This window comes from Salvia splendens, chromosome 9 (genome assembly GCF_004379255.2).
Source record: "Salvia splendens isolate huo1 chromosome 9, SspV2, whole genome shotgun sequence".
Lineage (NCBI taxonomy): Eukaryota > Viridiplantae > Streptophyta > Magnoliopsida > Lamiales > Lamiaceae > Salvia > Salvia splendens.
The window spans coordinates 12,147,430-12,165,159 of record NC_056040.1 but is presented as its reverse complement, the minus strand read 5'-3'; the positions used below and the strand labels follow the sequence as shown (position 1 = coordinate 12,165,159).

Sequence of the window (17,730 nt, the reverse complement as noted above, 5' to 3'; positions counted from 1 at the left end):
TTGAAACTGACACTAGTTTTAATGTAAAATCGGTAAAGTAAGAGATAAAAAGAAAATGTATTTTAGTAGAAAATTGATTATCTCGTTAAAGAGAAAGAATTTTCTTAAAATAAAAGATTTAATTTTTAAGAAATAGACAAAAAAAAGAAAGAAATAATTTCTATTTTCTAAAATCATCTAAAAATTATTAAAAAAATGCAAAATTTAATGACTGCGATAGTGTTTTGAGGGAATGCAAGTGCAAATATTGAAGTTTATTTTATGCTGTAATTTCACATGAAATTATAGTTTAACTCGTTAACATCGAATTTAATCTCTGAGTATTGTAACCTCCAAATTCAGTTGGGTTTTCAATTTTGGTTCGGATTGAATCCAAACCCGACTGATTTAGACACAGTATTTGGTAGAAGTCGCCAGTCGCCAGTCGCCACTCTACCTCATCGCCTGCACTTTCTCCGGCGGGCGACGCCGCCCCGAAGTCGCTGCTCCATTGAAGCCCACATCCCTGCACTTTCTCTGTCGTGGCGCCGCCCTCCGCCCCGTTCTTATCGATTCGGTACTGTTCATTCATTTTGTTTTTCAAGTTAGTGTGTTTGTTAGTGAGAAAATGTGGAAAGATTTAAGCTTCTGCTGAGTGTTGTCTTGATTCGTGAAACATATCAATGTTTGTTATCGTCTCATCTCGAAACTTCTTTACTCAATTGAGAAGGCCTGGAGATGTTGTTAGAAAACTATACCTAAACTTATTAGAAAGTGGAAGTATCTTAACCTTAATGTTTAAATTTGATAACTGATACTGGGAATCACCTAGATAGATGGACTCATCGTGATTTTGCTTGAACTACTTGTTGATAGGCTAGATAGTAGAACTGGCATCTTATTCAAAACAAAGAAAAACATAATCTCCCATGACTTATCAGAAATAGTTTAGTTATCAAGCAGCAGGTTCCAACATCTTATAGTACTTTTTAGGTATAATTTGGGGCAAGCCTGAAAACTCTTGTTAATAATTGAAGGCATAATTCTGCTTGATAATTGAAAATTGAAAAACATAATCTCCCTTATCATAGGCAAAGGAATAGTTATGCTCAATAGGAGTAATTGAAAATTGCATATATTTTTCAAAACCGAAGTATATTTGTCGATAAGTTTTTTTTGCCTAAGATAACTGTAATTCAGTGAAAGTAAACACCAAATATAGTGATGCACATTAGGGCAACTAAATTTTAGTTCACAAAACTGTGGGGAGTGATATAGATTTGATGTTAAATCAAATTTCAGTATCTCATTTTGTGATTTTGTGCAAATGGTTTAAATGTTAGTATGATTGACTCCTTAAGAAACGTGGGTTGGCCATTTCTCAAAGCAAGGACAAACACACAATAGTTGTTACTTGACATACCTTAATCTGAATTTTCCTTTTGACATGTTGTGGCCACATCTGTGGGCTTGACACACCTTTCATTGGATAAGAATCCATTTCTGGACGTTTACATTGATACCAAAATGCAGGCCATAGTGGTCAATATGATGGTTGTACCTTAATCTGAATTTTCCTCTTCTATGCCATATGTTTTCCTTTGTATCCCTTCACTTTTGCTTCATCAGATGCATCACACAAAAGCTGTTTTTGTATTTTTTTTTTCTGGCTCTTAGTTATATTGTGTATACCATGTATTATTGCTTTCTGAAAATGCCCAGACTCCGGGTTCATGAATGTTTTAAACTCTTATTTTTTGGCTCCATGTGTTTTGAGTTAGTTTTAGTTGACCATGGTCTTTTGTCACCTCTGTCTGCTGGTCCTTATTGCATGTCCGGTTTCGTGAAAGAATTATTGACTTAAAATGATTGAATTGTAAATGTTCTAATTTGTTTTTTAGTTTCGAAGTCTTCTTATAATTGATTCAGTTTCTTTTCTGCATGCAGATTTGGTATTTGGCTGAGTTTATTTATAGATTTTGCAATTAAAATCGCAATTAGTTTTGTTAGGGATGCATAGGAAGATACACTACCATGTCTTTTAACTTCTTTTGTTTGAAAGAAATTAGTACTTACTACTCCCTCCGTCCCAAGATAAGCGACTCGCTTCTTTTTTGCCCTCGTTTTGGAAAAATGGTATAAAATAGTTAGAGTGGAGACAGAGTAAAGTAAGAGAGAGAATTATGTAGAAGAGAGTCTTCTCTACATAATTCTTACTCTTACTTTACTTTTTCTCCACTTCAACTATTTTATATTATTTTTTCCAAAACGAGTGCGAAAAAGAAGCGAGTCGCTTATCTTGGGACAGAGGGAGTATTAATTTTCAAGGACAAGCTCCAATTTACACTTAGAAAGTAGTTACGCCTTTAGGTGCTGTAAAGTTTTGGAGCTAGAATTCACACTTGATTTGCATTCCATCATTCATTGGTTTGCATAAGGAAAACTCTTTCCTTATATCATTAGTTAAGAAGCAGTCTGGGAGTCTGAAATGTGTAATAAATCAAAGAAGCTGACCTACAGCCATGAGTTTTACACTTTATTTTACTTCTTTATATGGTTTACAAAGTTGATTATTTTATTAGTTATTTATTTATGTTAATTATTCTTTGGTTTCATTTGTGTAGTGATGTATAGCCGACTTAACGTTGTAAAGTCATATCGAGTTACTATGCTATAGTTTACTACACTTTATTATGGTTAATGGTTTTCTAAGTTGATTAATTTGTTACAGTTCTGCTTTAGTTTCATTTGTGTACCTGACATGCTTTATAACTCTTTTCATATTTCGCCTTCAGATTCATGGACAACAAAGAGCATATTGAGAAGTTTAAGAAGTATGAAGCTGAATCTAAGCAATATTTGATGTCAAAATACTTCTCAGACAAGACTATTTTTGGAGGTAAATATTGATGCAACTAATAATAGATAGAGAACTTGATTGTGAATGGAAGTATGCATAAGATACAATTAGAAATAGTAGAGGAAGCCACTCAATGCTTTTTGTTGCAATGTCTGCTCTTATACACTTGATCTTATCTGCTAAATTTCCTATTCACATAATAAAAGAGGCGAGAAGGACTTTACCGATACCTATCACAACCTTCATTTTCTTGTTATGTTAAGTGTTTCTCTAGCTCTCTGTTTACGTTTTTTGATTTCATGATTGTCGTCCCTTATATTTAACCTCTTGGAATTTTAAGTGCTAGACTTCAAAATATACTTCAGGTAGTTAAAATATAAGCACATCGACAGGGTGATGGTTAAAAGAAGACATGAATGCAGAATGATGTAGAAGGCCCATGATATCTTCTATGTTAACTGGGTTCTTTCTGTACATAATCTATTTCATTTCATGAATGGTGTGGAAGTTTTAATCTTAAGGAAGAAAAATCATTTGTATACATACTGTTTTGCAGATGCAGTAAAGTCCGAAAGTGATTTCATTGTTGGAATATTATTGACCTGATTATTAGTGCTACAAGTAATCAGTTTGTTGTCTTGCAGGCAATATATTCGATGTGAAGATGAATATAGATGGACAAACTATTACTGCTAGCAGGTAGAAAGGACTGTCTTTCCCATCCCAATACCTTAATTTATGTTGATTATTTGCTAAGTTTATTGTCTGGGGTGTAGGTTGCCACCATACCAATCTTATCTCGATCCTGCGACTTTTGATGAAATGATAAACAAAGGGTCAAGTTCTTCAGCAGAAACTCCAACAACTAGTACTTCAAATGGGAAGCCTTCGACCTAACGTCACTTACATCTAACTTCTTGTATCCTGTAGTTGATTTAACATGGATATTGTAGCAATGTTTGTGAATGTTGTTCTGGTTGCTTATGTGAAGCTTATTGTTTTTAAGCAAACTCATGCGAAGTTGTTTTCACATATGTGATGATAAAGTCTCTATCTTTGCAACTAATTACTTGTGCTAAATGTGCGAAATCTGTCTTATGTTCATGTCATGATATTGGTATGAAAGGGCATGGAACTAAGAATTTTGTATTTGGATTGAGATAATGCTGGAATGGTCTTTCTACCTTTCACAGACAAGGGAATGGAGAGGAGACATGGCTTGTATAGATACTGGACTAGAACATGGTTTCTAATGTTGGAATATGATTCCTTTTTCCTAGGTGCATTTATTTGACCAATAATTCTGGCATATCCATCTTTCGTCTGTATTATTGTTGATATGCCTTCTGTATGTAAGAAATGGGCTCATCGAAGTATAAGTATCCTTGGCTGGGCAAAAGTTGTTACTCTAGACTCCATTTCGCTAGAAGTGTATCATTATTCTTGTCTTTTTTACCCTCAAATAACTAGTTGTGACCATAGATCTTGGAAATCCTTAAGGGGTGACATTGGAATATTCCACAGATCTATTCATCTAAGAAGAAAGACTAATTTCTTCGAAAAAAGAAAGACTAATTAATTCGATAAACAAGAAAACAAAAATAGAAAATTGAATTCAAGTTCAGTGTAACTTAGAAAGAAGAGAGGGAGATTAATAGCAGATTGTATTTGTAATAGCAAAAGCTACTTCCCTAGTTGAGAGGAATCTAGAGAAGGAGAAGCACATCCAACAGCTATCACTCTGCGCCGGGATTAATTATGAGCTTAAATCGATCATTTTTGTCCCGTAGTTGTCGTTGCTTCTCCAGCTCCATTTTCCGGGCAATGGAAACCACAGATTCAGAAACACGATCAATCTCCAGTACCTCAAGGCTTTTCACCAGCACATATGGAATTTCTTCAAGCTCCTTGCACTTCTTAAGCACGAGGCATTTGAGCTTAGGAAGAGGATTGCCTGACGCTGTCCAAACCTCTAAATCCGTGTGTTGAATGTGCAAGAATTGAAGAGAAGGGAAGCTGCCGCCAACTACATCCCACAACTTACCCACGAATGCATTTTCTTTCAACTTGAGCACCTCAAGATAACGAAGCTCCCCCAAAGTGGACATATGCTTCCAATCCAGAAATGTGGATGACAATTTCAAGAATTTTAGATTAGGAAGGAATCTGTCTGCTCGAGGAAGACGAGGCAATGGTTTCAAATAGTTCATCTCAGGATAAACATCACGTACCAGCCTCAACTTTTGAAGACAAGTTAACTGTTTTAGATTAGTGTCTAAAACAATGCTTAGTTGCCCACGAATCCCCAAATCCTTCAGGTTTAAGGCCCTGTTGACCACATCCTCTGTGCAACATTGGGCCGACAACGGACTGAGTGTCTGTAGATTCTTTCCAGCTTCACCTTTTACTTCCTTATCAATAACAATGGCTGCTTTCGTCTTCAAATGCCTTAGCTGCATCATATTCCATATGTCTGCTTCTATCTCAAGTGTACGCGACACTGTATCGACTCTTATAGTTTGTAGATTCCAAAGCTCAAACACAGCACTAGGAAGTGCAGTGAAGTTGTCACCACATAGAGAAATGTACCTTATTGAGTAAGCTGAGTAAGCTTAAAGGGAAATTTGGTGAACTTGATGGGGTTCACATCTAACACCCTCAGCAGATTGAATGAATCGGGAATTGATGAAGCGTACTCTGGTGGTAACGTGATAGTTTCCTTGGAAAAACACAAAAATGACACAACCCATGGACCCTTTGGCCTTTTACGGAGGAAGTCGACCACATTGGAATGGATACAGAGACGATGATAGTTCCTTATTTCAGAAACAGATGGATAGAAGACTCCACTTGATTTTTGAACCTCTAGAAACAAATTGTGTTTGGTAACAGCAGCCTCATTTTTGCAGAACTCACGTATCATATCATGAACACGACATGTTTTGACATCGCCATTGGCCGCTGTCTTATCAACAATGACTAAGTTTCTCTTTATAAGGTCCTTAAGATTGTCCTCTGCCAATTCTTCCAAGGTCTCCTCCGCATTTTTCTGTATGAATCCTTCTGCAACCCACAGACGAATGAGTTTCCAGGTCGGGATCTCTGCATTTTCAGGAAACATACCTAAATAGAGAAAGCAATTTCTCAAGTAATGAGGTAGCTGATCGTAACTCAATGCAATGATATTCTCAACAATACTGTCATACTTGAAGTACATACTCAAACTAGCTGATATATTCCCCCACTGAATTTTCATATCACTAGTTTTCGGGTATTTTTCAACAAGAATTCCTGCTATCACGATTATTGCAAGCGGGATTCCTTCACATTGCTTGGCTATAATACTCCCAATCTCTTCCAACTCTGGTGGGCATTCATCAAGCTTACCAAACACTTTTAGCTGGAGAAGCTCCCAACTTTCATTGGAATCTTGGACGCGTAGCTTGTGGGGTTCCCTCAAGTGATTTGCTTGCCTTGCTACTTTCTCATCTCGACTTGTTATCAAAACTTTTCCCATTCTATTACTCCTTGGCAATGAATTTTCAATAGTTTTCCAGATCTCAGCTGTCCAAACATCATCCATGAACAACAAGAAATTTTTCTTCTCGAGATAGAACTGCACCGTCTGAGCTAACTCACCTTCAGTTAAAATAGACATGTCTAGCTCAGTGAACCTTTCTAGAATGGTAAGAAACACTTTCTTCATGCTGAACTTTTGGGAAACGTTAACCCAAATCAGAGTTGAGAACTTATACTGAATTCTTGGATCCTGATAAATCTTCCATGCGAGAGTTGTCTTCCCGAAACCAGGCATGCCAGTGATAGATATAACTTCAAGCTTCTCCGATTCTTCATTGAGATATCTGATGAGAGTGTCGGCCTCATCTTCAAAACCAACTACATTTTCTTGGCTCCAGGAAATCTATGTAAGAAGCAGAATCATATGTCAGAAACTAATGTAACTGATTGTCACCTACACCTATTGTACTGAAATGAAAAAAGAAAAGTGACAAGCAAAAGCTGTACTCAAGTATATGTTTTTCATCTTTCTCACCTCTGAAGGATTTAATCGAAGTTGAAAGTCATCATATCCAAGGCTCTCCCGTTCCTCTGATATTTTTTCTGCTGATATCTCCAGAAAACTACTACAGTATTTCAAGTCAATAATTCGAAGAGTTAATATGCAAAAGCCATTGGAATCTCCTTCAGCTTCAAGCTTCTGAGATGTAAATGCTGAAGAACTGGAAAATGGGTATGTTCTGCTTCCCAAATCTCTAACTCACATCCATGAACCGATAGGAACTTCAGTCGACAAAACTCTCCTTCAACTGGATTCCACTCTTGGCCCTTAGCAGCATTAGTCCTCAACTTGAGAACTTCAAGATTAGGCAACAAACCAATCATGGACATATCTTCCCAGGGAATGAAGCAATTTTCCAGAGTCAACTTTCTAAGGGAACCCGGGAAGTCAATGTTCCCAGATAACTTCTCATGACCTCTGATGCCAAGTGATTCGAGTCTATCGAGATGGACAAGATTGCACAGGTAATGTGTTTCAAAGCCATTGGTTCTATAACCATAAGTAACCCTCAGTTTCTTCAAATTTGGGATTCGTTGAATTATCTGGTCAGTGCATCTGAAGTTTAGGACTGTCGAAAGTGTCTGTAGGTTCTCAAGAACTACAAAGCTTTGGTCATCCATTTGGGCATTTGGAGGGTCATTGGGGATGATTCTTTCCATCTTCAGATGTCTAAGCTGTGCCATCTGCCAGAATTGAGGAGGTAGAAAGACTTCTCTATCAATAACTAAAGTTTCCAGATTCCAAAGTCGGGATATAGATTTCCAAAGAGAAAAATTCCTTAATGACATATCCATGGCACAAGCAACATATCTTGTGTTGATCAGGTGTAAAACCTCATCAATGGAGTAGAAGTCAACTACATCAAGTACCCGCAGCAAATGAAACTTACGAGTAATTTTTCTGGATTCCCAATATAAGCTGCTTAACAATGATCTGTTAAGAGGTGCCAGTAGCAAGGGAACATTTAACTTCTCTTTCCTTCTACAGGGCTGAATACTGATGCGGCGCTCTCTTTCAATATGTGGTGAGATTTTCAGTTTGTCAAACTTTTCAATATGCAGAAAGTTGTCTTTGTGAGCTTCCCTCGTGCAGAGGTCCCATATCATATGATGAATGCTGCAGCTCTTCAACTTTCCGCTACTTCCATGCTGACAAACCAAAACAAGATTTCTGTTAATTAACTCCTCCAAATACTCCTTTGCGGTCTCCTCTAAGGTTTTATTGCTAGTCGCTCTAATGAATCCTTCAGCAACCCACAGTTTGACAAGCTTGGACACTTTAACTGCCAAATCAGCTGGAAACACAGAGAGAGAGAAAGCATGGCTTTATATATATAGGCAAGTGACTATAACTCAACGATAATATCTTCATGCATTGGTCATCATTTCCATGGTTTATGGCAGAAGCCACATCTGCATCAACAGATTCCCAATATTCTCTAGTCATTTTAGAGTTTGCAAGAAGCCCACCAATAACAACTATGGCTAGGGGTAGTCCTCCACATTTTTTAGCAATACTTTTCCCAACTTCCTCCATTTCAACAGGGCAGCCATATTTTGCAAACATCTTTTCACAAAGTAAATCCCAGCTTTGTGCGTCATCTAGAAACTTCATTTCATAAGGGCTGCAACTCCCAAAATCTGCCGCCAAGTTCGACAGCCTTGTGGTTATCAAGACTCGACTTCCATCATTACTTGGTGGAAGGAACCTCTTTATGCTGTCCCAAGCCTCAATATCCCACACATCATCCATAACTATCAAATGCTTCCTCCCAAATAGCTCTTTATACAGTAACTCTCCTAGTTGCTCATCACTCCTCTTCTGCTCATCTGCATAAATATTACAAATGTGATGCAGAAGGCCTAGAAGAATCTCTCTTGCAGTATAAACCTGGGACACCGTTATCCAAGCACGTATAGGGAAGTAATCTCTGATAGTAGGATTGTTGAATACATTTGTAGCCAGAGTGGTCTTACCAATGCCTCCCATTCCAACAATCGGGATGATCAGGCGATTCAGTTCGTACGTGGTGATTGCACTCATAACTTGCAACAACTGCTCATTGAATCCAACCATTGTCTCCTCCGTAATCGAGGGAGGCCGTGGGGAATGAGGTAGCCATGCTGGAGTTATTCGAATGCAAATCTTCGACGCCTTTCTTGTCTCTGATCCTGACCACCTCTTTCTCGAGTGAATGAAACTTCTTTATCACCCTTGGTATCTGATTCTTGTAGTTGATCTTCCCCAACTTTTTCACCATGGCATGGAGACCTTTAACTCCATTCAGGCCACGGTATCGATGTGAAAGCGCGGAACTACTCTCTGCTCTATGGATGGGCTACTTGTCTCGGATTTGGGTGACCACATGAGATTCAAGGATATCTTCAGCTTCATTAGCAGCTTCTGCAATCTTCTTCTCCAAATCTTGAATTCCTACTTCCCTGGAATAAGTTTGAAGAGAATCCAACAAGAAACAAACTTTGTACTGTAGAGACTCGATCTGGTCTGTAGGAATGATAATCTGATTGAGAGGAGGTGGATGCAGAATTTGGTGTAGAGAGAAACTAAAGCTGCGTAAGCAGCAGCCATCACCGGATTACTAGAGTTTTCAGATCACTACAGATGGTTGGGTTTGGCGTAGACTGTAGCCACAAGAAATATGTCAGATGAATTGTTTTTGGTCAGTGGTAGGACTTGTTGTGTGTCGAGCTTAACAAGTGGTCATCGCGTTGAGTGAAACAAAATGTTGAGTGGTCATTCACTATTGATTCACTATTATTAACATTATTTGATAAATAAGATAGAAGACCAAGATAGCATTGCATCTGTGTTGATAAGATTACTGAAAACTAATGTTTAAATCTATATTGATAATTTTATCTTTACTGAAATTTAAAAGGTACACATATATCTAGGTCAACCCAAAATCCTAATCCCAAGCAAAAACAATTCTCCATTATAATATAAAGACTTGTCATTTAATTTACTCTGTATAAAATAAAGCACCACCAATTCATCAGAATGGTCTGCAATCCGGCAAATATTCCGGTTATGATTTTGGGTTATAAAAATTAATTATACTGCGGAGTAATATTTTTATTTATTTAGGTTAATAGTAGGATGTAAATTTCAGGTGAATTGACATCCTTATGGAGTATTATTATTACATTTAATATACATATAATAAAGCTAGAAATGACAATGTTTGCAACAATGGCATTCGAACATTATGGCCTATAGTATACTTGGTTTTATTAAAATGAATGACCAATATTAATGTAGGAGTCTCAATCAATCCCCATATATATAATCATTATTTTCCCCATATTTAGATCATCCAATAAAGCAAATCGCAACGAAATGTAGAAGACCATTTCGCTTAATCTATCGACACCCCTAAATTTCACATCAAATTTCTAGAATTAAAAAGAAGTTTGGCTCGGAGAATTCTGTTGAAAATTAGATTTACAAAAAAGGCTCCAAATAAAGATTCGTAACTGCTAACTCAAACAGGGTTGTAATTACGTTTGCGATCAATTATTTCCCAAAACTCTTGATACGCAGATATATATAATATGCACTTTCATAACAAATATATACGCTATTATAATTAACAACCATCCATTTACGGCAATCATCAAATTTGTAAATTCTAGTAATTCAAGCTTGATTCATTCTTTTATTTATCTCTTCTAAGTTAAAGTAAAATATGATTAATAAACCGAGCTTTTGTCATTATATATGTAATTTGTAGATTTAACAATCCCAAAAATAATTTATGATGTATATATACTCCATAAAATTAAAAAAAAATACGTATTAAAATAGATTAAGAAGGATTTTTCGAATAAAAAATTCACATATAATTACCCTATATATATAGACTCCAAATTCTCTTAACCCCCACAATCCAAATATACAGATAGTATTAATTTCGATGGAAATTTCTAAATTATTATTGTTAAACTTTTTGGTGATATGTTGTTTAGGTTTGAGGGGATATTGTGAAGTGAGCGGCGGCGGAGAGCAGCTGCCATGCATTCAGAAACTGTTGCCGTGCCAGGCGTATCTGAAGGGATCGGCGTCTCTGTCGCCGGCGGTGGCGTGCTGCGTGCCACTGAAAGAGATGGCAAGCAGCGACGCCCATTGCCTCTGCGCCGTCTTCAACAATCAGGCCTTCTTGAAAAACCTCAATGTCACGCAGGAGGATGCTCTCAATCTTGTTAAATCTTGTGGTGCCAATGCTGATATATCCATTTGCTCTAAAGGTTTTTTTTCCCGTTTTCATGACAATTTACTCAAAAATTTGCTTTCATTTTTGTATGAATGTGAATAACATCACCAAATTGCTAAACTTGTGGTTCTTACCTAAAATATTTTTATGTCATAGGGAACTTTTACAATTTTTAATGTCATTAAGTGAATCATTATCTTGTGAAGTTGAGTTCACTTACTAGAACAATATTTTCACTTCCTTTTATTGTGATATTGGCAGAGGCTGCTGCATCTTCTGGTCCACCATCATCTATTCCATCTGCACCTTCTTCAAATAGTAAGTTTTAAAGTAATTTGTTAAGAGGATTCATATATTTCTACAATCGCAAATTGATGGCAATTAGGAGTATTTGTTACTAGCTAGGATTTGCTCCATGGAAAAAATGATGCTTATATTTATTTACAGTAAGAAATGGTACTACAAAACTAGGTTTGGTAAGCAATAAATCTGTATAAATTATGTGTAGGTTCGGAAACGAGCGGGCCGCCAAATCAAAATGCAGGCACAGGCACAGGCACTCTATCTCATGTTGGAGTCTCTTTATTGTTGCTCGGCATTATTGTTTCGCTATTTTAGAGATATTTTTAACAATAGAGAATTGGTTAGTTAGTAAGCGCGCATTTCTCTTCTCCAATTCTCTCTCTCAATTACTCGATCTTACCCAACTTTTTGCTACCTAATCAACTTTAATTTCACTTTACTAATATAGAGGAGTATATAGTTAAAATTCATTTGATTGGCTATTTCAATTAAGAAAGTGACTATTGTTAAATTCTGATCTTTTTAGGTGGGGAAATAGTGATTTGATTCTAATAAATATTAAACTAAATATTTTTTTTGATTATATGATAAATATAGAAGTATGTTGAATCTCAAACTAGCTAACATCAGCTTCATTGGAGTAAGTGCTTAACGAGTGAGGCTGAGGTAAAATAAAACCAATGGTTTTCAAACGAGATTGGATCGATCGGCTCGACGGGTATACATGTCGGACAATCCCGGCCCGATACTTTTAATCAGTAAAAATTGGTTAATCGTAAATAAAATGTAATCTTTTTAGGCACTTTTATTTAATTCTAAATCATTTTCATTTTTATTTTTATGAATATATCTCGATTTTCCGAAGTTGTTACAATAGAATTATTGATAATATAATCTTACTTACTCTAACGTGTACTGTTCAGCTTCCCTGATAATTGATATGCCATGTTTTTGGGTTATTTCTTTGCAAAATCATGTGTTCAGTGTTCATGATCCATTTCTGCCATGCCCAAGATATGGGGTCCACGTCCAACCCTCGCTATTCATTCCACAATTTCCAAGTAGTATTAAAAGTAAAACTGTTGATTTAGAATTGGTGGCGCAAATGACTAATTTATCCCTCCAAAAATCAAATTCAGGGAGACTTTTGTCCACTCATCTAAAAAGGGTGAACATATGCAAATCACAGTCACCGAACAGATAGAAATAGTTATGATATTGTAAAAAAAAGGCAAAGCGAGCGGATAAAATTAGTTTTGTTTCAATTATAGTTTATCAAGAATGGTATGCTTTGCTTTAAAAAAAATTTTATGCGTCAGTTTTGAATTAATAAAATGTGCAGTAGTTTTTAAAAAATATTATGCATCAGTTTTGGAGATAGTGTTTGTTCTTTTCGTTGTAATTTTCTTTTATTTTACTGATTCTTTTCTAACTACTCCATTTGATTCTTTTCTAATTATAATACATAGAGTATTGTTCGTACACAATTTTGTGTTCCCACCAATTCTATATATGTAAATATATTGTGAAATTTCGTAGAAAGGCTTCGACAAGGAACACGAAGAAAGGTTTGCAACACATGGGAAATTCATACCAAAAGTAAATTTATATTGGAAACACTACATTATTAACTTATGGAGTCATCAATAAACTTATAAGTTGGAATAAAAGAAAATAGATGACAATAATTCGACTCCTTGCTGTTGGTCTTGGTCGTCTCGTCTCTTCCTCTTAGTTAAAGAAATCTCGTGGAAACATGATTGTGCAAATTGAATAATTTTCGAATGGCTAGAGCCTAAAGGCACGTAACGTGTTTTATTATAATAGTGATACTTACTTTCTGAAATAGTGATGGGAATGATTATGCAGAATTCAAATAGCAGTTTGTTCTAACTATTTGGTGTTTTAATGGTTAGAGCTTTTATTAATTTATACTCCATTCGTCACACAATAAGAGTCATATTTTGTCATTTCGGTACGTCACACAATAACAGTCCTATTTCATTTTTACCATAAATAGTAAGTAGACCCTACAAATTTATTCCACTCGCATTTTGTTATAAAACTAATATATGTAAGTAAGACTCATATTCCACTAACTTATTCAACCTATTTTTTTTACATTTCTTAAAACGCGTGTCATAACTAAATATGACTCATATTCCGAGACAGAGGGAGTATCTTTTGCTTTACTCTACGGGTTTGATAGTTTCTTAGGCTTAGAATGATGTTGTTTGGTCGTTCATGTATTGACACGATAATACGTTATTATTCGTTGTCATCATCAAAATTTTAGATATGGGCAACAATTTAACTTCACATTTTCCTTGAAAATATCAACGTGAAACAGTTGACAATTTTTGAAACTTGATGATTTACCATTAATATTCTCATTCAAAATCAAATACATTTACAAAATTTCACGTATATTATTTAATATGGAAAAAGACTAGTATAAAAGTAATTGTTGGCAAGTGGCAACTTTGTCGATTACATAGAGCTGGAAGCAATGCCACTGTCCGCGTGGACCCACCAAAGTAGATAATACTAGTATAGACAAAGACTTATTTAACAGCATACAAAATGGTCTAAGACCTCCCATAGCCCTCACATAACCTTCCCACTGCCACATCATCCAGCACTAAAATCCTCCTGTCATATTATCTGGACATACAACTGGATATCAAATAGCCTTCACATAGCCTATCCACATAATTAATAACAATTATATAAATTTAATTTACAATTGTAGCAACATACGGAATTTAATTTACGACATAAATACATGAAAATTGAATAATACTATTAAAATTTCAAAAAGTACAATAATTTAAAAAAAATACATTTAAAAAAATTACATAAATTTAAATAAAAACTAATGCCTTCCAATCATCCGCACCCACAACTCTTCAATTAAATCCTTTTGGAGTCGAATATGAGCCTCCGTCTGACGCATGTCGGCATGTGCTTGGAGGAGGGCTTCTTCATCGTGAGGTACCCCACCTCGTACGTTGGCGGCGGCGACGCCGTGGATTGGACCAGCTTCATCATCGTCATTGGCCCAATCAGTCAGTTGTACACCTTCATCTTTGACACCTCCATTGCTGATGCTCTACTACGCTCCGCGTGGAAGCCACTCTGATCAAATATTTGTATGAAAAAACAGAGCAACTTGATGTTATCTCCATTGGGGGCATGCCTGGTCTTGGCAAAACCACTCTTGCCTGGAAAATCTACCGGGACCCCAAAATCCAGTTCAAATTTCCCACGTAGATTTGGGTGTATGTTTCTCAAGAATTCAATATGAGAGAGGTGTTTCTCACCATTCTCAAGAAGTTCACCCGCGAAGACATGTCTGTCAAGGAAGATTGGGAACTTGCCCCACTAGTCCGGTCTCATCTGGATAGGGGAAGATTCTTACTCTTCATGGATGATGTGTGGACTGTGGAAGACTGGAGACGAATCGAACCTGCCCTGCCAAGGAACAATAAGTCAGGTAAAGTTCTGATAACGAGCCGTCATGAGAGAGTAACTAAGCAAAACCTCAACAGAGAACCTCACAAGCTGCGGTTCTTGCATACTGAGGAAAGTTGGGAGTTGCTCCAGTTGGAGGTATTTGGTAACAACAATAAATGTCCAGGAGATTTGGAGGGTGTTGGAAAGCATATAGCCACTTGATGGGATACGAACTAAACAACTAAACAATAATTGCGAGCCCAATAGCAGTGACGGCCCATCAGCCCAAAACCCAAGAAAGAGTATCAGTTCGGCACAACCAAAGAGTTCGGTCACAGCCTATAGCTCGGTAAAAGCCGACCAATCGAGCTCAACTCTCAGATCGGCAAAAGCTGATCGGCAAAGTTCAGCAGTTCGGTCTCAGTATTCGACCGAACAAGGAGATAGTGGACCCATGCAGGATCTCCACGACCTCCATTACACCCACGATCTATTTAGTGGTATTAAGCAGTTATCAACCCCCCTACCAGGGCTGCAAACCACGATCTTAGTTCGAATGTATAAATAGAACTTAGGTCAGATAGACCAAGGTTAAGTTCTCTAGATCCTGAATCTCATATAGCAAGTCAGTATTGTAATCTGTAAGCTAGATCAAGCAATACAAATTTGCCCTCTATTCTTCCCGTGGACGTAGATTTACCTCAGTAAATCGAACCACGTAATTTTCGGTGTTGTGATCTTCATTTATTACTTGCATTTATTCCCATCAAAAATTCGCTAAATCATCACTGGCGCCGTCTGTGGGAACACAGAAAACCAAAACTGTGATAAAAGCGAGTTTTTGATCCTCTTCCACCAAAAAATGCGTACCAGATCACATAATACCCATACTTCCGTCCGTGATGAACGTGAGGAAGCTAGTCCAGCCCGTAGGTCTGGAAAACAGCCTCTGGAGAAATCTGCCTCCAGTTCTCACGGTGAAAGAACAAACCACTCAAAAAGTCATCGCACCGAGCCTCCCCAGCAGCTCGCTTTGAATGAGGCTGTCAAGTTGTTCTTGGCTGAGAAGCAGGATGAGTTCTTAACATTCCTGCAAAAGAGCCAGAAGCCGGAGAAGAAAACGGCGGATTCTCCCTCCCCCTCCAGACATGAAAGTCACTACCGCAGTAGTGTCGTATCTTCCAGGAGAAAGAATCCTCACCACCGATATGTTCCTTCTCCTCCTTGTTACCGAAATCACAGGAGAACTCCATCTCCACCATACCGTAGAGATGTCGGATTCGCTATGTATGGAGCGCTGAAGACTCCATTTTCGGATGATATCACCAGAACTCCGTTGCCACAGAATTACCGAACTCCGTCAGTGACTTATGACGGGTTAGTGGATCCTCATGATTTCCTGGGACGCTATCAGTATAATATGGCGAACCAAGGTCTCAATGAGGTTCATATGTGTAAGCTGTTTCCCGAGCTGCTCATCGGGAACGCAAGAAGGTGGTTTGATAGCCTCCCTCAAGGCAGCATTAGATCTTACAGAGATCTAATGGATGCTTTTCATAGGAGGTTCTTCCAGAAAGCTGAAACCCGAATCACTTCGGCTCAGCTGCTTTCTATACGTCAAAGTCGCGATGAAAAGATTAGCGACTTCATGACAAGATTCCACAAGGAATGCCTACAAGTAGATGATCTCAATGATCTACTTGTCATTTCGGCATTCCAAAATGGAATTCTGCCAGGAGCTCTCTACAGAAAGCTCGTTGAATGCAGTCCGCAAACAGCTCAAGAGATGTGGGACATTGCGGACCAGTTTTCTCGTGCTGATGAGGCAGACCGTCGAAAACGGTCTTTAGACAGCTCTTCCAGAGGAGACAAGAGGAAGCCCGATCATAGCGATCAGGGACATCCTCGCCGAACTCCTTTTGAAAGAATTCAAAGGGCACCGGTACAAGACAGATTGGGACCACGTCTCAATCCTGAGAAACCACCCGCTCAGTTCGTACCATTGAACAAGTCGAGAGCGGAAATTTTCGAACTGCATTCTGATATGTTCGAAAAACCAAAGCCGATGACGAAATCGGCCACGCGCCGAAGTCAGGATAAATATTGCTCCTTCCATCAAGACCACGGTCACGATACCGAGGAGTGCCGAAATTTGGCAGCAGATATTGATGTTCTTGTGAAAGCAGGGACGTTAAAAAAATACCAAAGCAAGCCGCCGAAAAAGAATAAGAAACAGAGAAGTGCGAACTGCGCTCCTCAGGATCCTAAAAGGCAACAGGATCCCGAAGACGATGACGAGCCGCAATATGATGGAGTGATCCAGACTATTGACGCTCTCCCAGCCGGGAAGACTAAATCGTCTCTAAAATCAGAGCGCAGAGGCTTCAATCGAGAGGAGCCAACACATAAAAGGCTGAAGAAGGAGGAAGTAATTACATTTTCAGATGCAGATCCCGTCCCGGCCATTTCTCCTCATCAAGACGCTATTGTCATTCAAGCTGGAGTGGCAAACAAACTGATCCACAGAGTGTTTGTGGATACAGGAGCTTCGGTTAGCATTCTTTTTAAAGAATGTTTTGATAAACTGGAAGTGGATCCAGCTCGGCTCAGTCCGGCCCCACTTCCTCTGAAAAGTTTCGCCCAGGAGGACACCCGCCCTGAAGGTATTATCAGCCTTCCGATTACGGTAGGAAGAGCGCCTACTAGCTCCAGTACGGTGATCGAGTTTTTTGTGGTAAAAGCTCGATCCCCGTATAACATTATACTGGGAAGAGACTGGCTCAACACAGTTCGGGCCATTTGCTCTACTTATCACCT

The 17,730-nt window shown here is 37.9% G+C and overlaps 2 protein-coding genes and 1 pseudogene across 2 annotated transcripts; 2 read left to right on the top strand and 1 right to left on the bottom strand.

The window, feature by feature from the left end:
- Nucleotides 1–4,393: 4,393 nt before the first annotated feature.
- On the bottom strand, nucleotides 4,394–8,996 carry LOC121749156 (annotated as a pseudogene).
- A 1,861-nt stretch (nucleotides 8,997–10,857) lies between these two features.
- On the top strand, nucleotides 10,858–11,861 carry LOC121747670 (non-specific lipid transfer protein GPI-anchored 3-like). Its single transcript, XM_042141751.1, has 3 exons — nucleotides 10,858–11,188; nucleotides 11,416–11,472; nucleotides 11,663–11,861. The coding sequence occupies exons 1-3, from the start codon at nucleotides 10,858–10,860 to the stop codon at nucleotides 11,770–11,772; spliced, it is 498 nt and encodes a 165-aa protein (XP_041997685.1). The 3' UTR covers nucleotides 11,773–11,861.
- A 2,899-nt stretch (nucleotides 11,862–14,760) lies between these two features.
- LOC121749155 (putative late blight resistance protein homolog R1A-3) lies at nucleotides 14,761–15,135 on the top strand. The gene has a single exon (XM_042143751.1). The coding sequence runs from the start codon at nucleotides 14,761–14,763 to the stop codon at nucleotides 15,133–15,135; it is 375 nt and encodes a 124-aa protein (XP_041999685.1).
- The last annotated feature ends 2,595 nt before the right edge of the window (nucleotides 15,136–17,730 follow it).

What these genes read in the sequence shown, in the direction of transcription:
- LOC121747670 (XM_042141751.1), top strand. Translation starts at nt 10,858, where the DNA reads ATGGAAATTTCTAAATTATTATTGTTAAACTTTTTGGTGATATGTTGT. An exon ending in TATATCCATTTGCTCTAAAG is followed by an intron (nt 11,189 to 11,415) that starts GTTTTTTTTCCC and finishes TGATATTGGCAG; the next exon opens with AGGCTGCTGCATCTTCTGGT. An exon ending in ATCTGCACCTTCTTCAAATA is followed by an intron (nt 11,473 to 11,662) that starts GTAAGTTTTAAA and finishes AATTATGTGTAG; the next exon opens with GTTCGGAAACGAGCGGGCCG.
- LOC121749155 (XM_042143751.1), top strand. Translation starts at nt 14,761, where the DNA reads ATGAGAGAGGTGTTTCTCACCATTCTCAAGAAGTTCACCCGCGAAGAC.